This window comes from Larus michahellis, chromosome Z, assembly GCF_964199755.1.
Source record: "Larus michahellis chromosome Z, bLarMic1.1, whole genome shotgun sequence".
In the NCBI taxonomy this organism is placed as follows: domain Eukaryota; kingdom Metazoa; phylum Chordata; class Aves; order Charadriiformes; family Laridae; genus Larus; species Larus michahellis.
In genome coordinates, this window is record NC_133930.1 from 38,704,912 (window position 1) to 38,728,556 (window position 23,645).

At 39.1% G+C, this 23,645-nt stretch overlaps 1 protein-coding gene across 1 annotated transcript in view; it reads right to left on the reverse strand.

The window, feature by feature from the left end:
- The window catches only part of CEMIP2 (cell migration inducing hyaluronidase 2), a 51,081-nt gene that overhangs the window by 999 nt on the left and 26,437 nt on the right, over positions 1–23,645 (reverse strand). The window contains exons 7-23 of the mRNA XM_074570250.1: positions 22,006–22,175; positions 19,306–19,515; positions 18,726–18,931; positions 18,078–18,147; positions 15,186–15,314; positions 13,451–13,539; positions 11,286–11,417; positions 10,748–10,783; positions 9,841–9,996; positions 6,842–7,019; positions 6,132–6,347; positions 5,212–5,420; positions 4,511–4,696; positions 2,810–3,029; positions 2,119–2,214; positions 815–963; positions 83–189 (exon numbers count right to left, since the gene is read on the reverse strand). Of these exons, the coding sequence (XP_074426351.1) occupies positions 83–189; positions 815–963; positions 2,119–2,214; positions 2,810–3,029; positions 4,511–4,696; positions 5,212–5,420; positions 6,132–6,347; positions 6,842–7,019; positions 9,841–9,996; positions 10,748–10,783; positions 11,286–11,417; positions 13,451–13,539; positions 15,186–15,314; positions 18,078–18,147; positions 18,726–18,931; positions 19,306–19,515; positions 22,006–22,175 (2,559 nt within the window). The remainder of the gene's footprint in view (positions 1–82; positions 190–814; positions 964–2,118; positions 2,215–2,809; positions 3,030–4,510; positions 4,697–5,211; positions 5,421–6,131; positions 6,348–6,841; positions 7,020–9,840; positions 9,997–10,747; positions 10,784–11,285; positions 11,418–13,450; positions 13,540–15,185; positions 15,315–18,077; positions 18,148–18,725; positions 18,932–19,305; positions 19,516–22,005; positions 22,176–23,645) is intronic.

Below are 23,645 nucleotides of genomic sequence, written 5' to 3' on the forward strand. Positions count from 1 at the left end.
ACACCCCATGAGAAACCCACCACGCCAACACAAACACACAGACCAAGGCGGTGTCAAAGAAATGTGCAAAATTTCCACCAACCGTTACTCTGAAGATAAGGCGGTTTGGCTGTCCCCAGGGACATTAAGGCGTCTGATAAATTATTAGGAATTGCTACATCACCTCTCGTGCTCAGTAGAACGATAGACCTGCAGCAGAAACAGTGCAGAGACAGCAGCTGTTATAAACAAGTTTTCTTAATATTCAGCTACAAGATTATACAGCTAGCTGGCCTCATAGTCCACTTCCTTAAGAGTACTCACGCCATGTCATTTCATGACATGGAAACAAAAAAAAATGAAGTTTAAATATTAATCAAAAATTAGAAAATTAAAATTTTGATTTTTCTGACACTAACTTTTCAATCTGTCTTTAATGATAAGTTTTCTCCCTAGATAAGGAGAGAGCTGTATGATACCTTGTCACATAGTTCTTCTCAGTGTCCTTCAGTGACCTTATTAAACAAAAAGTTATTTTTGCTTTAAGCAAAGAAGTGTTATTACATGATGTTCTGTTAAAAAAAAATAAATCTTTTTAAGGTGAAAGACAAGCAACAGTGGAAAATTGTACGTGTTCAAAATTTGAGTTGCTTTGTCTTCTCAAATAAGGTTAAATTGTCTGTGAAAATGCTCCTATGTTTCTCCTTCCCCCTCAACTTAATGCATGTTTGCCCACTTTCAGTGCTCCTGCATAGATTTCATTATTCAAATCTTCATTAGAGAGCAGAGCTACAGCTTACAGGACATACTGGAAATAAGTGCTCATTACATGTACCTTTGTGGAATTCCAGATTTTAAATATCCGTCTACACGCTTAATGTCTACTCCAGAAAATAATTTGTTTCCCGACACTGTGCCAATGCAGGCATCAACTACAACAATAAGTATACCATTATCCTTGAAGGAAAACATAGTGTCATTGACCTGAATGGGAGGAGAAAAAGAGAAATGAACTTTTTCTTTCTTTCTTAAAGTTAATATGAATTCAACAGCGATTCTACCGTACTAAGCGTTAATCTTCAACTAGTTTAGACACAGTGGTGCACTAATTTCCTTACAAATACTTGCTTCTCCCTCGCACCTCTTAATTCTTCTCCTTGAGGGGAGGCTTTCAGTGGGACTTCTGAAATTGCACGGGAGCCTTCAGTTCCTGGCTTCTACAGGGAGATCATACGTTTCAGGTGACTTACCATCTGCCTCAGTCATTGCTCCTGCTTTGGGAAGCTAAAATTCAGATACTGCACCACCTGGACTTCTTGGCAATAGTACAGTTAATCTGCCCCTGAAGCAGCACACTTTCTTCCTACAGAGTGCTCTTACTGCTTTGGATACGGCACGCACGTTCCCGTGGAAGTCCACAGCTGCTACAGTCATGCTGCTCATGTGCCATTCATCTGTCTAGGTAACTCAAGGGTTTTACTACAACCAAGCTAACACACTGACATTGCAGAATGTAAACCACGTACAGACGCAAAGCTTTGTGGCGTGAGGATGCCTGCAAATGCTATTACAGCATCACGTGCAAGTCTCCTTCAGCACCCAAATAGAAAAGCTGATGTAAACTACTTGATACGTTTATCACATCACTGGCTTATCAGAACTGCATCAGAATAAATACAGAAATCTCTATGGATTCTTTTGTAAATGCCATTTTGAAGAAGTTTAGCAAAGCTTATTGGCTTGCGTAACTCATCCCATTAACTCACCATCTGTCAGCACAAAAATGGATTTAACTAACAGGTTGTTTGTGTTTGGTTGGGGTTTTTTTTTGTCCAAAAGCAGCCATTAATAAATGTACATCCATCCAGGTTTCAACATGAATCTCAAAGTTTTTAACTCTCCCTTATTGGTATAAATTTTCTCTCCAGCAGGAAACAATTTGAATATGAAACAAAGCTTCGGAGCCTCATTTTCTGTGGTTAAAACATCAGCTTTTTGAATGCTTGGTTTTTAAACTAAGAACTGACACTTTCCGTTCAGTGAAGAAAAGTGAGCAGCATTATGTAGAGCTGTACAACTGCTGTAATATAAACTGCTAAAAAGAATGACAGTTAGAAGAAAACCATGGAGAATACTTACAGAAATAAATGCTTGCTGACCTCTGCCTAACTCTTTACCAGATGAGTTAATCTGCACAAGGAGGTAGTTTTTGTGAGGATCACTGGTGAACACCATCTGGATATCAAACAAAACACATTAAGTACACTGATCCATGTATCTTCAACACTTTACCATGCCAGACAATTTACAACAGGCCACCCGTGCTCCAAAGCAAATGCATCCATTTGTCAGTGGCATTATTTATGGTACTAGCAATGCCAATAAATATCATGCTGTATAGTGTAACCCACTTTATTCCTTACTTTCAGTATGTTTCTTAGCTTGTACAGCTAAAATGGATAATGCAATTTCAAGTTCATGCTCACAGGCAAAGAACAGAGAAGGCTGACCAATACCATATAGATCTCTGCAGCAAAGCTACTCTACATGGAGTACAGACAACGCTGTTGTACAAGACACCAGATCTACCTATGTCCCTTCTCAGTAGCACTCAGTGAGAGGTGAAACAATATTTTTCAAATAACAAAAGCTGAAACCTTTGCGCTATGAGGGACTCCCCGCCTTCTAGCGTACAGGACATTAACAACGTGACCATGACAAGCTGGTAGGTGCAGTATTCTGTGCTGCAAGACTGAAATTCTGCCTTGAAGTGAGTAAACAGAAACACCAACTATACAGTTCATGAAAGTTTTTGCTTATTTTATCTCACCTGAGTTGTGCCACATTTTGTACATGGTACAGTAGTTTTTACTGGCATCCGCTTTATGACAGTTGGTCCTTGATAGTACTTTGGGTAAGCTTTTGCCATGCAGTTACTGATTCCTTTTGCTGAATCTTTGGTCACAATCTTGATCCTTTCACATCCCTGAGATGAGCAATAACTGTGACCATCCCTATTATATTTGGCTTGAAGAAATAAAAACAGTAATCTACACAAGAGGGGGAAAAAGAATACAGATCAATTGCTGGAAAGATAGCTATTTATGTTAAACCTAAACAGCTGTATTTCATGATTTTCAGAAGCAGAGAAACTACAGTATTCACTTCACCATTGTTCAACCTTTTTCAAAATATTTACAGTTTATTAGAGTTAGGAAGTCTCTACTGATATATCTGAAATCCCCAACAATTAAAGGAGATATGCATTCATAAAGATATGCTTTGAAAAGAACCGCCTCTCCTCAAATCAGTGACTTGCAGGAAACAAAAACCAAACCGCACAACACAAATGTTTTCTTTGATCACAGATCTTTGCAGATACCCAGCAGTAACTGTTTGGGTATTCCGCTTCACCCACCAGCACTGGACAATGTAATGTACTGTTGCAAATGCCTGGAAATGCAATTTAGGGGGTACCGGTCATTAACGTTCATAGTACACAAAGACTGGTAATTCTCCTATTATATATTTGACCGTTAGCTCTCAGACAAAAGAAATGTAAATGTCTTTTCAAAAGCTACATTCCTCTGCATATTTACTACAGAGAGACAAAGTAGCAGATAAGGGAACAAAATAAATAAGAGAACAAATTATAAATTAAAGATCAACATGCAGCCTTCCAGTACACAAAGGGGGCCTACAGGAAAGATGGGGAGGGACTCTTGAGCAGGGAGTGTAATGATATGACAAGGGGTAATGGTTTTAAACTGAAAGCGGGGAGATTTAGGTTAGATGTCAGGAAGAAATTCGTTACTGTGAGGGTGGTGAGGCACTGGAACAGGTTGCCCAGGGAGGTTGTGGATGCCCCATCCCTGGAAGTGTTCAAGGCCAGGCTGGATGGGGCTTTGAGCAGCCTGGTCTAGTGGGAGGTGTCCCTGCCCATGGCAGGGGGGGTGGAACTAAATGATCTTTAAGGTCCCTTCCAACCTGAACCATCCTGTGATTCTATGTAAGACTTATTTTATTAAAAGTTGATGATATCTTTAAAACTTTCAGAAGGGTCTCAGTGGCCTCTGTCCGAAGTACTTTTGAAAGAGAAGTGCTTTCAAGAAGGCTGAAAACAGATTAGGATTTTCAAAAATAACCTTCTTAAAGTATACTTGGAACAGAAAACTTCTTGGAAATTTGTAGAATTTTCAGTTTAACAAGGCAGCACATGTTTTCTTTGAAAACTTAGAAGTTCCTTCCTGAAAGACACTGCTCTGGCAACACACCACATACCACATTTTCCCCAGGTGCAAGGTAAGAAATATCTGTAGTGACTCTGGTGCTCTTGAAAAAGTATTGGAACGACAACCACTGTATTTTGGAGATTCAAAGTCACATAAAATATTCTTTCAAATAGGCTTTGGGCTCCTTTGCAACAACTTTCCTCTTATGCGGATGCCTCAATCAGTTGTTTTTAAGATTATCAAACTGGACATTTTAAGGTTAAACAACATCTTCCAATAGGGTCAAGTTACAAAGTTACCCAGTACTGTTGTCGAAGTAAAACTTCTTGTCTGATCGATTCTTTTCAAGCTCCATCATTGAAGATACAGGCGTGTAGCGCTCTACCTTGCTTGACAGAGCAGATGACCGCCTTTGAAAGGCTTCCAAAACTATAAAAAAATCTGTATTTGGTTGATAACAAAGACCAACACGAATCCAGTCATTCCTGAAAACAAAGTAAAATGTATGATTCACTGTAGGAACAGTTTAGATGACAATACGCAGCAAACAGATCACTCAAAAACCAAGGAACAGGAACACAAAAATCACCCAAACTCTCAACTGGAAGATCTTTCTTTCCCTCTCTACACAAAGTGTTCAATTAAATGTTACAGTAATTTTGATACTCTCAGGATATATTTGATTTTATACATTAGACATCTGGCAACAAAAATCACGTATGCTGAACTATTAAACTCCAACTCTGCTCTAGTTCACTATTTGCACGCTCTCTTCTCCAAAGGATTTTCCTTAAAGACACTGTACTGAACAACGGTTTAAGTTTAGGTGCAGGTCGATTGTTTAATCTCTTGCTTTTCACACTTCAGTATTCGTAATGATGAAAAAAGCCAACCTAAAATCCAGTCTTACTGATGACTGCAAACTCACACATGCTAATTCTGCAGGACATTACTTCAGCATTGCCTTATGGATCAATGACATAAAAGAAAGTAAACATACTTGTTGAAGTTAATGAGATAAAGATAGGTGACGTTTGGAGCTTTTCCATTCCAATGTATTGTGTAGCCCTTTTGGAGCATCACTACAGGCTGGTATTGTTGAAAGACGGCTCTCTGATTAATACCTCGAAGAACCATGGGATTAGCTGGGTACTCATCTCGAACAATAGTCATGGAAAGATTCTGTCCATTCCAGGTTTGGACATAAACCTACAGGATATTAAGGAGGATAAAGAGGAAAGATTCGGATACCGTGCAAAAGGAAATGAACAGTGAAGAATGATCAGTACATCATTAGTCAAAACGCTGCAATTTGATGTTCTGAGTTATGCCATACACAAATATGTCCTGAAGAAGAGCCCTATTTGAAAAACTTCTGTAGATTTTTTTCCATTTTACAGACAGAAAATGGGGAAGGAGGGAGAAAAAAAAATAATATGTAGAATCAGCTATGGGACTTGGCCAAACTCACCTAGAATGGAAATCACACCTATATGAGATTTGTATTCAGAAGGTGGTATTTAACATCTCCATTTAAAAAAAAAAAAAACAAAAAACAAAAACCCAAACCCCTTGGAATCCACTCTGTGGAAAAAAAGACAGACAAAACTCCAGTGGAAGAAAACACCTCCAATAAAAAAAAAGTTTTAGCAGTTAGGGTTGCAACATGGAAGTCCTGGCATGCATACATGTTTGGTTTTACCTTGCAGCATCTAATACTGTACTCCCAGTTTGCATGCTGAAGGGAACACGATAAACACAACCAGCTGAAAAGTGTAATATGCATAAAAGTATTCTTAAAACATCAAAGATTTTTTAAATACAAAGATAGGTAATTTTGTGGTTCTTACACTTCCCATGCCCCCGCAAGTTTTTCATATTGTAGATTTGCCCCAAACAGAAAGCTACAAGAGTACTAGCCTGGGCATAGGTCCCACTGCAAACCACTCCACTCCATTCTGTAATATTAATGCATTTGGGGTGTTGAATCAAGTAGTTATCCATTCTGCCCACATAGGTATCCTTGTAGTCAGTCACTGAACCATCTAGATCATGGAATATTGAGTTCTTGTCACCATCCAGATCTCCTTCTTCAAACCAGGGACCAGGTTTTCCAAAGAAGACTTTCAAAGAAACCTAGCAACAACAATTAAAATATTTATTCTTTCCCCCCAGACGAAGCACAGACTGACACTTGTACATCTGCAGAGACACAGGAATTTGTCAAGGTTGATTAAAAACCTTACGGCAAGGACAGTGGCATCTGGCAAAACAGACAGGTTGATTTTTAGTAATAGGCTCAGGCCAGGTCTTGCTTTTTAACAGTGTTAATATTTGCAGCTGAAAACTCATTACTAACGATATGCAAAACCTTACAAAAGTCTCCTTTCAGCTTTACCATTAGCCATGAAAAAGATCATTATTACAACATATCTCCTATGTCTCCCTTGGTATTATTTTTTGCTCAGGAGACAAAGGATACACCTTGGGTGACTTCCAACACAGAGAGAAACTCTGTAGTAGGGATGTATGGAAAAGATGAGCTAGGACCCCTGCATCTTGATTTTAAATACAGCAAGAAGAAAAGAAAGTAGTTTCCAAGAATAAAAGAAAACTTGTAATAAACTTACATTCGGACCAAACTTCACAAGAGAAATGTTGTTTTTTGGTGTCATCTGCCATGGATTTTTCATCAAGAATCCAACTGCACTGGTAAATCTGTCTGGAGTTGGCACAAAGCTTTTGAATGTGCACTTGGTAAGGTGAATAGGTCCATCATAAATTTGAAAGCCTCTGATTGGAAATGTCCTGTTAATGCAAGCAAATATTTATAGCATCCTGTAACAAAACCCATGATAACCCTGAATCTGTGTAACAAATACATTTCTTCACAAAGGAATCACGAAAGCAACATTAAGAGAATGACTTGCAGGTTAGATCTTAGTAAAGGAAATCTTTTTTCTGCACTTACCTAATGAGTCAAAAAATCCCCTGTTTATTTGATTTTTCCTGTTAGAAGAGCTATCTCTGTACATTTGCAAATGTGCCCCTTTCCCAACAGGTGAAATACAGCATGAGAATAATACCACCTGCTCTTTGATCAATGATGGCAACTCGGAGAAGTGCCCATAGACTGGAGGAAAGCAACTGTCACTTCTAACTTCAAGGCAGAACACCCAGGGAACTGCAGGCTGGAAAGCCTCAGCTCCATCCCCAGGAAGGTGACGGAGCAGCTAATCTTGGAAACCATTTCAAGGCCCATGAAGGACAAGAAAGTCATCAGGAGTTACCAGCATGGATTCACTAATGAAAAGTCATACTTGACCAACTTGATAAACTTCTGTGATGAAATGATTGGTCTGGTAGCTAAGGGGAGAGGAGTGGACATGGTCTACCTAAACTTCAGTAGTTTTTGACATTGTGTCCCATAAGATCCTCATGAAGTATGGGCTGGATGAGAGGATAGTGGGGTGGATTGGAAACTAGCTGAATGATTGGGCCCGGAGGGTGGTGGCATGAAGTCTACTTGAGGGCAGTGGTGCAGCCCCAAGGGTCAATACTGGCTCCAATCTTGTACAACATTTTCATTAGTGATCTGGATGATAGGGATGAACATAGTCTCAGCAAGTTTGTAGAGCGGACAAATGTGTGAGGAGCAGCTGATACACCAGAGGGTCATACTGCCATTCAGACAGACCTCAACAGGCTGGAAAAATGGGAAGATGGGAACCTCATGAAGTTCAACGTGGGGAAGTGCAAAGTCCTGCGCCTAGGGAGGAACAACCCTATGCGCCAGTGAGAAGGACCCACAGGTCCTGGTGGAAACCAATTTGACGACCATAAGCCAATGTGCCCTTGCCGCAAGAGGTAAATGATATCCTGGGCTGCACTGGGAGAAGTCTTGCAAACAGATGGAGGAAGGTGACCCTTCCCATCTATTCAGCACTGGTGAAGCCACAACTAGAGTGCTTGTCCCTCGTACAAAACAGACATGGAGCTATGGGACACAGTCCAACAAAGGGCCTGTCCTGGCTTGAGTGACACAGGACTAATCTCTCTTCTAATGCTAGGGAAAATTGCACACTTAGAAGACGCTAGTGACTGAATTTGTGAAAATATTTACTTTATAGCCAGCTATGGTGAGTGGGTTTTGAGGTCTCAGTGTTTTTGAGTTGGCGAGGTGCAGGAACGAGAAAGAGCGAGAAGGAGCGAGACCCTGTCATTTGACCCAGGCTGGCCAACAGGATTATTTCATACCATGAATGTCATATTCAATATAAATTAGAAAGTTTGCTGCGAAGCTCTCTCTCTTCCTTGATGGCGGCAATCCTGAGAACTTCCTGCCCCGGTTGCCAGACCCCTGAGCCCTTCCCTTCCTCCCAAAGCTGCAGTGCTCGCAGTGTCCCACGTTTGCTGTCTGCTGCGGGGAATGCACAGCTTCCCACTGATATAATTGGCCAAGTATCATCCTTGTATATTTTATATTGGTATCTATATAAATATTGGTTTTTTAGTATTATTAACGTTAATTATTTAGTCTTATTCTATTAAATCTGTTTATATTTCAACTCTCAGGTTTCCATGTTTTTCCCCTGATTCCCCTTCCTGGGTGGGAAAGGATTCATCAGCTGAAAGAGTAATTGTCTAAACGACAATAAATTGTTGTTGGTTCCTCAAACCATAACAGGGCCACAAAGATTATTAAGCAACTGGAAACACTGGGAAACCTCAGACTGTTCAGCCTGGAGCAGAGAAGGCTCAGGTGGGAATCTCTGAAGGGAGGGTGCAAAGATGATGGAGCCAGGCTCTTTCCAGTGGTGCCCAGTGATAGGACAAGAGGCAATGGGCACAAGCTGAAGAACAGGAGGTTCATCCTGAACATAAGAAATTTTTTCACTGTGAGGGTGACTGAGCACTGGCACAGGTTACCCACGGAGGTTATAGAGTCTCCATCCTTGGGGATATTGTAAAGACACCTGAACGTGATCCTGGACAACCACCTCTAGGTGGACCTGCTTGAGCAGGGGAGTTGGACACGGTCCCTTCCAACTTCAGAGTCCCTTCCAACTTCAACTATTCTGTGATTCTGGTCAACTGGACTGAATACCTTATATATCATCACCACATTAACTTCTTTTCACTAAATGGCTAAGCAGCAAAAATCCAGGGTGGCCTAGGCCTACCTCACCCTTCTTTTCTATTCTCTGGCGAGGGTAGGACTTGCACTATGTTAAACAAGCATCACAGCAAGCCAGAGAGAAGAGACAAGGATCACGGTCACAGACTGGGATTTTTCACGGACAGACTGTAGTTTCTGATCCTAAACCGACCCTTGGAATCCTTTCACCTGAAAGCTTTTCCTTTCTCTCTTCCCAGCCCAAATGTTGTTTCATTAAGTAGGTTAACTTAAATCACTCGGGAAGAGTGACCTGTGGCAGCATCAGCTGGAAACTGACTCAGCAGAAAGGTGAGAGTGACACAGCTACACACAAATTGTTAAAAAGAAAAAGACAGGATCACCTTCAATAGGTTCCTAGTCTCCCAGGACTCAAGCAAGAAGGGTGTTTGCATCTGGTACAGAGAACATTTCTCATGTAATTTCTACTTGCTTCACTCATAACATACTTACCGATTTCTAGGCAGAGTGCGCGTCTTGTTGTCTATTCCTCCAGTTCCCGCGTATTTGTTTCGGCCACCTGGAAACCCATAATTCTTGCTTTCACCTATGAACAGTGACTCAGATACCTCCTGGCTGGCACCTTCATCATTTGGGAAGCTCCCATCACTATCAAAGCAATGTCAGAGACAAGCTTTTAGCCAAGACTCTTACTTTTACATCTATAACAGTCCTACTTCTTCTTCTATTTCTTACAGTCCTACTACTTCTTCTGTAACAGTCCTACTTCTGTCCTGCTTTTACTTCTGTAATAGTCCTCCTAAAGCAGAGCAGTCTAGACTTCATTTACAATACACAGAACAATACATTCAGTCATAAACAGTATTACAGGCTAAGTGTTTGAAATGCTAGCAGAGCGCTAAGCATTAAATTTTCTATCTCCCCTTTGTAGTGCAGCACTCCTCCTTTCACAACAGCCCACTTTTGCAATCCTAGAACCAGACTGTCATAACCTAAATGGCAGCAGTTTTGGCTTACTACTGGAGTTACTCAATTCTTTTTTATTAGAAAGGGACTCTGCCCCCTCTAAATGCTCATCCCCGTTCTTTTTCTTTACTCACTTTCAACTGTTCAAGAGAAAGTCAAAACTGCCTAAGGAATCATACAGTACGAAAAATACCTGGATAGACATAACCCTTCTGGTGAAGAGGTAGCAAACTGTTGTGTAAACCAGGCATAGGTTGAATTAAAGTGCAAGCTTTGGCAATTGTGTCAGTTTACAGCCTTTATAACATCATCCGCATCACTGGAAATAGAATCGGGCCTTATGAAAGTATACCTATTAATTTTAGTAGACAGATGTATAGCTTCTAAGATTCTAGACAGGAAAAAACATAAGTGATTAATATTAAGTACTCACCTAGCAAACGTCAAACCTATTCCATTGTCTGCAAACCTAAAAGAAAGTTAAAAGCTTTAGTCATGCTTTCTGGATTATCCTACAGTAAGCTCCTGTAAGCTACACCTACCTACTACCATGCCCTGAAGAAAACCTGAATTTTTCTATTCACAGAGTTTAGAATCACCACAGACTTAATAACTCTCATAGAAACGCTGCTGTTTAAAAAAAAAATCAAATAATTTTCTATATATTCTAAGTAGGAACACGAGAGTTTCAGGGAAACCATAGATGCCTCATAAATTTACTGTGTCTACCAACCTTTAGACTTCTTTTTATTACACATTTTCTTTTTGCTGTTTAATGTAGATTGTCATCTAATCACATATAATCTTGTTTCATTTAAAGCAGTGGGATGGTGTGAAACTGGTTCAAGATACTGAGAAGTTCGAGTTAAGCATCAGTCTTCTATTATAACCCTGTTGTAACGCGCTTTCATAAACAGAACTTCAGGGGAAACTTCTTAACAACATGCAGATGTTTGCTTCCAGATACCTACCCAGAGTTCTGAATGAGGATATCTCCTCCCCTGACCCAGGCCCCGTGATCGTTGTTTTTGAAAGAGATTAATCTGTCAATCAGGGCAGCAACTCGGGGCTTTTCAGGGTCTGCATCTTGATGAGGTCGAAACCTGGCATAGATAAAAACACAAACACCCAATATAAGAATGTAGTTTCTTTTACACATGCCGTATACGTTGGGCTGAGAAAGCCTGACAGGTAAACACTCATGCTCATCTGATGGGCAAAGTCCGCTCTGCTTCGCGTTTGGAATGACAGAAGCCAAAGCCAGGGACAGGTCTAGCGCTCTATTCTAAAAAAAGTGTCTTTGGGGTATAATGAAGCGAGAACTTAAAACTTCCATTTTCCAATAACTCTCACGGGACTTTGCTCAATCTCCCCAAGTTTCTTTAGCTGCACCTAACTTTCTTTTATCTCCTTGCTTTTTCTCTTTGCCCTCCCCAGAGTAGTCCCTCCCCACTTCTATTGCAGCATTAACGTGAAAGTTTGATGGAGGGAATTAAAGCTCCTTGGAAGGATACACAGGGCTGACACGTGCTACACAAAATAAAAGCTGAAGGTTTGTCTAACTGCTCCTTCAAAACTTTCAAACTCTTCTGATGTTGAGGAGTGCTCCTTCTTTGAGCACACCTGAGATATTTTTCTGTTCCAACCGAGACACTCTGCATTGCCACCAAGATGGTCTATTATGGTAAGTTATGGCTGGAAACTGTTTTAGCAACAGGAAGAAAGAGCCTGATTAAAGACTGGTGGAAGCTTTCACTTGATTATTCCCAAGATCCCAGAGAAAAAGTAATACATTTTAAAAAATTACACAAATACATTTTCAGCAGGTAAAGACATATATGCCCCTTATCCTGATCACCTTGTGCTTTGGATCTGCCCTGTCCGCCCCAGGGGAGAATGGGCAAATGTTTGTTTTTGACAGTCTCAGGCTCCTCAATTAACATTTAAACCCCTCCAGTTTGGTTACATGCACAATGCTTAGTGGCCTCATGTAGTTACAGAGTGCCTCAATACTTCCTTGGCTGATGTGAAATGTGAAACCCATCTCATGCACTGAGTTTCTCGCATCCTCTGTCGACGCCCTGTCAACACCCTACAGACTCTTACCGGGCATTTTGCCCCTCCTATGTCCCTCTTGACTACCTGTTATGACTGAGGTAATCCACAAGGGTTGTACAGGTTTGCCGTCAAAACTTCAAACTAGCAAGTTCATTTCCAAATCATGAAGTATTGAGTATCACCAAAATTAGGAACTTCACTCTCTGCAACTATCACTTAGCTATCCTCATTCTAAACACAGGTCAACCAGAAATAAAGATAATCTTATGAAATACATTTTCAGTCCTAATGCTTAGTTATCACAGTGAAACACTGACAGATACAGTTATCCAATATTGCCACTTGGCCACTATCTCAGGCTATTTTATTTGAAGTTCAGGACAAGACTAACAGGCGCAGTATAACCTGGAGTTTTCCTAGACTCTCCATTATTTTCTCTCACTCTGTAAACTGAAGAAAACATGGTTGATTGTACTCTCTCTCTAAATAGTGTTCAGTAAAACTACCACTGATCTATTATAGGAAGCATTCAGCAGTACAAAAGGCGTATTGATGTATTCCTTGGCTCTATTAAGCCTTTTTCTCACGATTATTTAAAACTGAGTCATAAATCAGAAGAGCCGATTTTAAAATAAGACTTTACTTTTAACAGCAATTCCAGAAACCACTTTAAACATGATAGGAGAGCATGTTTAAAAACAGTAACTTCTAAGAGCATGAAAACTACCCTGCGCAAGGGCTCAGAAGAAACAGCCACCTCCCTTAAAGGCACACCATGCTCTGTTGTTCCCAAAACAGATGAACAAATAAGGGAAAAGAATATATATGAACTTATTGTTTGGTTGTTATTTAGAACTAGTTAAATATTTTATAAATAAATTGTAACATTAATAAATTGTAACATTAATAAACTGTAACATTAATAAATTGTAACATTAATGAGCAATGGTTAACTAATATTTTATAAATAAATTTTAAATAATTATGTTGTTTTAAAAATGTTTTTCCCTCATGTGAATGTAAGACCAATCTCAGAATTTTGCCACTTTTCACTCACTTGAAGGACAATATCCTTTACCTTGCATTGTTGTCCAGACAAAGATATTCTCTGGGATCATCAACGCTAGCATTAGTTGTTTTAACACCCTTATCAATGAACAAACCAGCCTGAAACAAGCAAGGAAAGAAAATTCATAATACCCAGAACTAAAAATCACGTAAACATTAGATTTTTAAAATTTAAACTTTACATTGCATTCAATACATGTATTTTCCAATACATGTACTCTTTGGTCTTTCAGTTTGGCCTTAATTGACATTGTCTAAGGAAAAAACAGCATCTGTCTATGCTAATTTGGCAGAGGAAAAGAATAGCCTGGGACTAAAAAAAAAAAGTAATGGAAAAATCAATAAAGTTAATTTCAGATTTCTTTTGCAACATCTATTTGAGGTTTTACACTTATTTCCAGATGCTGTTCTGGAAAATATGGAAGTCAATCTTGTGGTGAATTCAAAATACTGTCACAAATGGGAAAAAAAAAAAACCACAACACTGTGAAAAATACTTTGTATTTCACTTTAAAAGTAAACTACCTTCACCACTGAAGCTGGTTTTTGCTCAACCAATCATCAACTTGAAACTTAATAATCCAGCATGAAATAATTTACTTGAGAAAACAGAAGTAGAAGGAAGCATTTGTGTTGTTTAACCTGAATTACATACACAAATACCTGCAGCTCCTTTCACCTCTGATCCAAATTATGATTACAACTGAGTGCTCCTACACAAGAAGATCCTCAGACCTGCTAGTGGAGTTTGCTCTTTTAACACGGAATTTTAGAACACGAACTGATACTCTTGTTTAAAGATAATATGAGCCACACAGCTGAAACACTTTTTTTCTTTACAATGCACTTTTGTATGCAGTATGTTTTAATTCCAATCTGAACAAATGCCTTGCAGTCCCAAACACACCATTAACACAACTGTTATAAAACAGTGCATCATTTCTTGGTATCCCAGACACCCAACTGTCAAATAAAATCAATTTCACTTGGTAAAAAAAAAAAAAAAGCAATAGTGATCCTGATCTTTATTAGGTAAGCTTCAAACACAAATATTTAAAGCTAGGTGGCTTTGTAACTGTCATTACATTTTTATACATATATGTACACACACAGAGCAGCTAGATTCCAAATGAAGTCATTAATGTAGGGACTGTAACTTCACTTAGCCGAATGTGGAAGAGATACTAAAGTCACATTAATGAAACAATACTGAATGCCTGTATCTACGCGGAGAACCCTCTAACTCTTGCCAATGAGTGGGCTCCTGAGGGCGACCTGGAAGCTCAATCTCTAGTCAGAGACTGCTACCGTGTGCAAACACCTGAGTTCCTGTAAATTAGCAACTCAGGAAAACAAGTCACAGCTATTCCAGGAAGCTATTAGATGAACAACCACCGTAATAAAATTTGATGCTGCAAGGGTCAGCTTTCGTCAGAGTGGAAAACAATGCGGTCAGTAAGGGTGTAGCATCCAAAATGCTACTTCTGAGAAAGTGTGTTTCATTAGACGTATTAATTGATTTTAGTTGTTTGTCCCTTACAAGCACATTATACACAGTGATTACTTGAATTGTGGCAAGAAACCATACACATGCCGATATACACCATTCTACAACACCTAGATAGAATCATGCAGTTCAAACACAGCATGAATCCACCACCTAACCAGCTTGAAATGTAAACAGACAAGTCCTAACATAGAATAGTTACAATCCTTGAATTTTTTTTAATGAGATAGTACATTACCTTAAAATTAGAATGAACCCGGTTGTTATAGAAGATTCCTAGGGGTGTAAGCTCTGATTTGGTTTCAATGGCTAAACTATGAGAATCTCCTGTAGCAACTCTGTGGAACAAATACCATATTCCAGCATCCTGCAAGTAAGTAGAGAATGACATTACTTATAAGTGAGTCTGATACTACTACCACCACTGATGCATCTAAATCACAAAATCAGCATACACTAAGTTGAACTTGGATATTTTAAGTAAGAAAGCAAGTAAGAACATAGCCCAAACCAACTGTGCACAATAGAATATGTTTTTCAAAATGAAGTCTCCAAATGAGAGACCAGCGAGAAAGCAGAAGTTTGCAAATAAGGCTATATTCTAGTGAATAATATGCACTTAAGAAGTGTATTGCTTCTCAGCAGAGCCATGTAAAGCCACACATTTAAGATTCTCTTGTATTTCAAATCAGAAAAGTGACGGAGTTAATGTAATTTTTGCATTTCAGTTACATTTCATCACACACGCTTGATTTTCCTTTGTTTACTAGTAAATCATACCATTTACAGTAAAATACTCAAAACCGCTCCTCTCCTCCTTACAGTTACAGTCTGACGAAGGTTTGTTCATCTCTGCTCCCATCAGAATTTAATGACACAGCCAAAAAACCCACAAGAGCTTTCAGAAGAAGGGAAAAAAAAAAAAAATCACATCAAGAAGTCTGGCCAGTTCAGAGCACTGTGCCAATAACATGCAGTAATAATTTCAGCGTCTGTTCATTTTCTCCACTTCTTCAACATCCCTGGTCTTAAAGAAGCTGGATTTATCTGCTAAATGAGACCCATAAAAGTTCCCCTTTCAACCACATCGGGGTTCACAAGAGGTGGCATTGCAACAGCACCTGCACAGCAGATACCTCAAACATGAAAAATTTTGTCTGACCACACGCTCTGTGCCCATATAAAATAATAATAATAAAAAAGAATCATCACGTAAGGCACAGTAAAGCGTTAAACAGCGGCTAAAGAAACCCTGCATACTAAGTGTTCCATCTCATGAAAAATGGTCATCATCCTCATGTTCAAGAAATGTGGATAAAGAAATTCACTCTGACTTAAAGGATTTCACGCATTTCACTCTGAGGACGTACTAATTTTCCAAACAGTCCTGGAAATTCTGCTTCTCAGTAACATATTCCCATCCGTAATGATGACACACTTTGACATTGCTGGTGATTAACAATTCCAAAGCAAATGTGGTTGTTCCATTAATAAAAATGCCAAAATGTTACTTCACATATAATTAAATGCAGCTCTGTGCTTGGCAAACTCAAGCAATTTTTATCCAAAACACTTCCTGATGCTTGGAAAAAAGTTTAATAAACTTAAAAGCTCCTGAAGCACTTGCAAGCATTCAGAAAAATGAAAAAGGTTTTTTTCCAACCCTCTCTCTCATATACAACTCAAACAAAAGAAACATCTATTGCCGAAACACCCTTACAATAGGCTTCATTGTGTAATGAAGGAGCTGGGTGGGGCAATGGAATTATTTTATTTGCTGGTGAATTGTTATATTTTATATACCAGCAAAAGCTCTATAGTGCAGATTTTGTTATCAACACAGTTGAAGTATTCTGTTTCTGAAACAACGTAAGCTGTAGTCCCTTTATACCAATATGCTTAGATCCATGCATGGGAGGTATATCAGAGTGGCAAGCTTCGTAACATAGACAAATGTTACTCCGACCAGGCACGTTCTGGTAATAGAAGTTAAAATTTACTGTGATACTCTACAGAGGCAGAAAAAACTTTGCTGGTTTTAAGCATCAGATCAAGAAAGCTATTTACTTTAACATAGCCTGCAATGACAAAACAAGGTAAAGGAATATTACACAAAGCAGGGTAAGTGGAAAGACACTGTGTTGGGAAGAGAAGAATCAGCTTGATTTGCTAAGTGTATCCAGATCCTTCCTAGTGGTAGTCAACCAGAAAAGTTTGTCAAAAAAAAAAAAAACCAAACAAAAAAAGCCAGGCCACACAAAAAGCAGAAAAAATTTTTCTAATTGTTTTTTTATACTCTAGGTATTTCAAATAATTTAAATATTTTGAATTCTGTTCTATTAAGAGCAGTTTATTATGTACTCTGTGCCTAAGAAGAAACTGACACACGCTCATACTCTACTTCCTGCACTGGAGCCTTTGCAACAACAGTCTTCCCTGTGTTCCGTTCCCACTGATCTCTTCAGAAAAATCCACTCAAAACCACACACATCTCAGCCTCTCATTCAACGAAGAAGAGGCTTCAGCCCCCTCCTCCACAACACACACTGAGTAGTCCAGCTTTACTTTGCAAGCAACCGTGACAAGAGATTTGCACCAACATAAGGGTCACAACAAGTAAAAACATTTATCAGTAGTCACTGCTGGGACAAGTGACTAATGACTGACAATAAAAGTGTTTTAGCTGTTTCTTACACAACGTACTTTTTTTTGTAGTCATTTCTCATTCCAATGACTACTGCTATGCAGAGAAATCTTGCAGAGCAGTCACACAGTAAACTCACAACAACCTACAGAAGCTACAGAAGCCTTAACATGAAATGCACTAGTTCTTTGGAAATAAAAGATTTGTTTCTATGTACACACATTGACACTATTGTCAGGTCTATTAACTACAAAGAGGAAGATATCTCTTCTGTTCCAGCCAGAAAAAAGATTTTTGGCATCTCTTAAATGCACACCTAGACAAACCCAGCACTTGTAATGCCAATATTCTGCCAAATATAAAAAGAACATATTCATATATAAAAATAAAAAAGTGTGTATTTTTGGCAGTGTAAATGCCAAATGCCAGTTTTAGAAATACCACTGCCATGAACAGTTTCTGTTGAATTACATCCATACGCCTTACCTGTGAACCTGCTGCTGCATTATTTATAAGATGATTGTTGGGATGAGAAATCCAGAATGTCGAAACCGCCCTGAAATATTATTCAGAAAGATGTTATGAAAAAATTCTAGCTCCTACAGAAATATCTCCCCTTTGTAACAAGCACATCAGAAAAAGTTAAACTGATGTCTGAAGTCACTACTTCACATATGAAATAAAATTCACAATCCCCCTCATTTAGCAGTCAAAAATGCTTCCTTTTTTAGTTCAATTCACGGTATTTTTTTTAATGTTGTTCAGGTACTTCATGCAATGATAAACTTGTTAAAAAACAAGCTTCTCCAAGAGATTAGTAGTATGCAGAAAAAATAGTAGTGACAACTTGAGAATTGCATGCCTTTACACAGAAGATGCACCCTTAAAAGTCTGTTGAACAAGCATCGCAAAAACAAGAACCTTCCTACAAAACAACTTATTTTCTCTCTTCAATAAAAGACTAAATGCTAATTTTTATTTTTTTTAACACCACCACTATGTGAACTACATTTAAGGTGTCTGCATTCATTAAATTATACATAAAAATGTTCCCATCTTATGTGGTCAAGAGATTATCAGCAGTTTAACTGCTGCAGCTGGTTTGGTTTTACTTTTTCACCATGAAATACTCACATGCAGTCTGTGGCTGGCACTGGGACATAACTTCCATACACTTTATCCCTAATACCAACACACATGCTGCTGTTCCTATCCGTAGGAAGAAGAGTGCCTGGTTTCGTGACTAGCCCAAGGTTGTGGAAAAAAGTATTCCTCTGCTCAATGCCATCTTCTGTGAAGAAACAGTGACCTAGTGTGTCATAGCCAATGGTGTCCTTTATCTGCAGAAATACGAGTTCATTATGTCAGTAGCAATAGCATTTACTGAGATTTATTTGACAAGTACCATTTAGTTTTACTGTCTTGGCACAGCTGCAGAGTGAAGCTTCAGTATCAGCAGTTCAGATGATTCAAGCACACAGTTTTATTTATCCCTTACAAACACACTACTATGTCTGGAGAGCTTAGCTGCCTGTAAGAATCTGAGAAAACAGAATGGCAAGAACTGTTAGAAGTAAGATACTGTTTGTACTTGTTCATTTGTTTGTTGCAATACAAAAACATTGTTGAGCATTAAGGTCAAAGAACGGAGAGGACTATTTTTTCCTCTAAAAGCTCTTTATAACGCAGTATGTTTTACTCTCCTTGCACCTACCAGCAAGCCATTAGTTCCATGAACAGTCACACATCTGGAAAAACAGTGATGAATGGAAAGACCTTCCAGGTATGTCTTAAAACTGTAACCTCCTTTTTCATCCACATCCCCACAAAGGTGAAAGTGAACAGGGTAACTCCCAATCTGCTGCTGGCCCATTTGCTTCAATTCCACATAGGAGAGATGAACAGATGTGAAATTCTTAAAAATCTAAAATATAATGAGAAGTCCAGAATGAATAGCCAACTATTTGCTTTTTAACCAACAGAAATGTAAGTTAATACATCATCCACACCAGATGTACAGAAGTTAGAGGTACACAGTTACCACAGGCCAACACAGCAAGAGTTAGAACAATTGTTACTGCCTTGTAAAAGAGTAACCTTCATAAAAGCTAAATCCCCATACGGCTAAACAAGTCAATTTTCACCAGACACATTGCCACACTTCACTGTTTGGTCTTTACCAGCTGGCACATTAAATATTCTTTATGTATAACCACATACTGTCCAAATAAACAGAAGCCATCCACACCAGGGCCTGTCTATACAGAAGCTGTACCAGCGTAGCCCACCTGGGACAGGCTTAGTTGAATAAAACCACAGAATAATACAGATTCAAAGGAACCTGTTGAGACACCTGGTCCAATCACCCACTCAGCACAGGGTCAGCTTAAAGACAGCTGCTCAGTACATTGCCCAAGGAATACCTCCAGCCACAGAGATGCTCGTTTGATGTCAACTGGTTCTTCCCTTTAATTTTCCTGGTACCCAAGCAGAATTTGCCTTGTGGAAGCTTGGTCCCATTGCCTTTTGTCCTACCACTGCGCACCTCCAAGAATTGCTCTGGCCTCCCTGAACCCTCCCCAGTGCCTAAAGACGGCACGGAGATCCCTTCTCTCTGCCTTCCCCACACCAAACAAGCCTTGTTCTCTCAGCTGCTCCTCACCCATCATCACATAGACCCACACACTGGCTTCACTGGACATACCCCAGTGCGTTTACATCCTCTTTGCAATGGGAACCCAAAACTGGGCACAGTAGTCCAGAGGAACTTCATTGTTAAGGAAGATACGAAATTGCCTTTGAAATCATACAGCTTCAACAGTAACACTACCTAAACTAAAGTAAAATGGGGGCTGTACTAGTAACACAGGAAAGCAAAAGTATTTTCTTCCACCTAACCTGCTACAAAACCAGAAACCAAGTGCAACAGCTAAACTGCCAGGAGCTAAGCTGAGAAAAAACCCTTTTTTATTATTTCATTAACTTACCTGTAGTGGGCATTTATCAAAAATAACCATTTTCATAGGTACTTTGTACTCTGGGGAAATAAGTAATACTGACTTTTCCCCCCCTCTCCTCTAATTGCACTCCTAAGATTTATACACCTAAAATGCAGACAGATGGTCAAAGATAGGCATCCCTGAGATCTCTGACTCTTAACACTTAAAAGCACTAATGCGGTTGTATAACTTCGAACCAACGCCTCTCCTCACTGCCACCAAGCCTCCTTTATGCTATTGTCCCCGTGACCAGCAGAAAATCCAGGATGACCAAAACCCCTGAGGCCATTAACATTTGCTAATGTGCCTCGGCTCCCTCTGCTTGAGCAGCAAGATTATCATAAGCCGAAAATGCTTTTAGTGCTGAAGTCTGGGTTTGGCAGCTGAAACTCAGCTACTCTGAACCGTCTCCTGGGAACTGTTTAACAACTTTGATGACTCAAAATGTTTGTTTTCTGTTCTATCTTCCAGACATCCCAGGGGTCTGCTGTATTTGTGCTATTGTGGCAATCAAGGTCACTCTTTGCAAGATTCACAGCTTGTCATTACCTTCTTTCATTACATTATCTTAAACACAAAAGAGTGCTTTGAGCCCACCTACTTCGCCTTCACAAAACAAAAGCTGCCACACAGTGGGGAAACGGCATATTTTCTTTCCCACCATTATGTCCACCACTATAAAATTGAAATCTGCATCCAAATATATTAGAAAGAGAAATTCAAACTGTGACCAGCACAGAATGAGCACAAATGCATTTGCATTTAAAATAAAAGAACTCAAACTTCTCCAGCATCAGTGAAGAGCTGGTCACTGCTGCTCAATCCTTTCATCTAAAAACATGTGTAAATACAAGTTTAAATATTAGTTTCGAAATCACTACTGTGTCCCAGCTTTCTTTATGTTTATGGTAATACAAGAAATTAGAAGCAGTTTCCTTTACATAACCTTACTACTTTCAATTTTTTAAAAAAATTAAATAAAAAACCACCATGGTCCAACTCCGTTTCTTTCCTCTCCATGCCTCTCTACTGCCCAATTTCAGATGAGGCAGATCTCTAGGATTCAATGCTCAACACTTGGGGAAGGAGAAAGGCAGTGAAAGCAGGGAAGCCAGAAAAGGGAGATCAAACTTTATTCTGGTGTATTACAGGATACACGTGCATGGACGTCACTTATGAGGTTTAATCCCTGCCACACAACATTTCATGCATTGATATCCCTTCCTCCAATTCTGCAGACTAAGTCCTATTGAGTTAAACATAATTTTGCAAAAGCTGAGAACGAAGTGACTTCTACACAGAGCAACTGTATGAATTGATATGAAGTTTTCAAATCCCTCCATGTTTAGCATTCATCTTTTTGCCCTCGATACGCCTTTACATGACAGAAAGCTACTTTAAAGTGTTTTCCAGACCTTGATATGTCCACCAAATGTATCGTAATTGAAGAACTGACACTCCTTTTCACGATAGCAGGTATTTTCTGTCTCCCCCTTGATTAAGATGTTCCTCGTAAGAACTCCGACTTCTGCCCTCATGTCCACTCCATCAATAATTTCTCCTACATGCGGAAACTGTGGATTTTCTGCCCAAAAACAGTTTTGAAGGAAAAGAAAAAAAAAAAAAAAAGAGTTGTCATTGATTAAAACCAAACCAAACTTATTTCATATAAGCAAGCTAATCGCACCAACAAACCCCCTGCATTTTAATACCTCAACGTGCTGCTCTCTCTTAGCTTTTCTGTGCTAAGGCACACAAAAAGCATAAAACTGTGAGATGACAAACATTAACCCAGCTAACCCCAAGCAAATTCCCCCCTTCCAGACTGCAGTTGACTCAATGATAGTTAAGCATGTTGCAAGATGACAAATCAAGTGCGGTACTCCATGTTTCCTTCCAGAACAAAGTGCCATCTACATATTTTTTATTTTAGTAAGACAACTAATCCTAAACAAATACCAACATTTTATTTGGAAGTGCATCTTAATCTCAGTCCAATAATTTGTGAACAGAACAGACCAAAAACAAAGAAAGTTTTAAATGAATCCAAGGTATCTAGAAAACCTTTAATGAAACACAAATGTAGATTGGCTTTAAAAGATGCTGGCTCCTAATCCATTCCAATGAAAAATTAAGAACTGAAAATATGGCCAAAACACCTTTAGAAAATGCTGTATCCAACCCTCTCTGAAAGAAAAGAGGAGTTGCTTTCCTACCTAAATTTGCTCTTTCTTAGACAGCTATTCTGAGGACGCATAAACTATACAAACTGAGAAAATTATCTGGTCCTGTAAACTTAAAAAAAAAAATTATGTGAGGTTTTTTTTTAAAAAAGATTTCCCCCCCCGCCCTTGTTTTTTGTTGGTTTTTTTTTTCCCATTTATTGATAGCCTGAATACAGACTGTCACTATCCCTTCAAAGCTTACAAAAGGATACAAGCCTAAACTGGTCATGACCACAATACGAAGTAGAACCAAGAGTGGTATTAATTCTGTACCTGCCGTTGAGGATTTGAAAAGACAATAGATGTCTTTAAATGGGACTGCACTCCTCTCCTTGAAGGCTTACCTATTGTTTTTCTCTATATTTGACTAGCGTACATAAATCAAGTGAAGAAGGAGCAATTAGGCTTTCTGCAAAAGAATACTGTTTAGTTTTCTTACTACAAAGGTGCCAAAATAGCTAAAAACTTAGCAAAAAATACAAGAAATAATTTAAAAGTATGGTGAGCTCTTCAGCATGTTAAGTTTGCCATTCCATAAAAAATTCATTCTTTGAAGAACAAATATATAGGGTGATTTGGGGATTTTTTTAAACAGTATCTCTAACTATGACAAAATAAACTCGATATTGGGGGCAAAAAAACCCAAGATGCCCAGAGAGGTGGTGGAAGCCCCATCCCTGGCAGTGTTCAAGGCCAGGCTGGATGGGGCTTTGAGCAGCCTGGTCTAGTGGGAGGTGTCCCTGCCCATGGCAGGGGGGTTGGAACTAGGTGATCTTTAACATCCCTTCCAACCCTGACAATTCTACGATTCTGTGATTCTAAGATAGGCC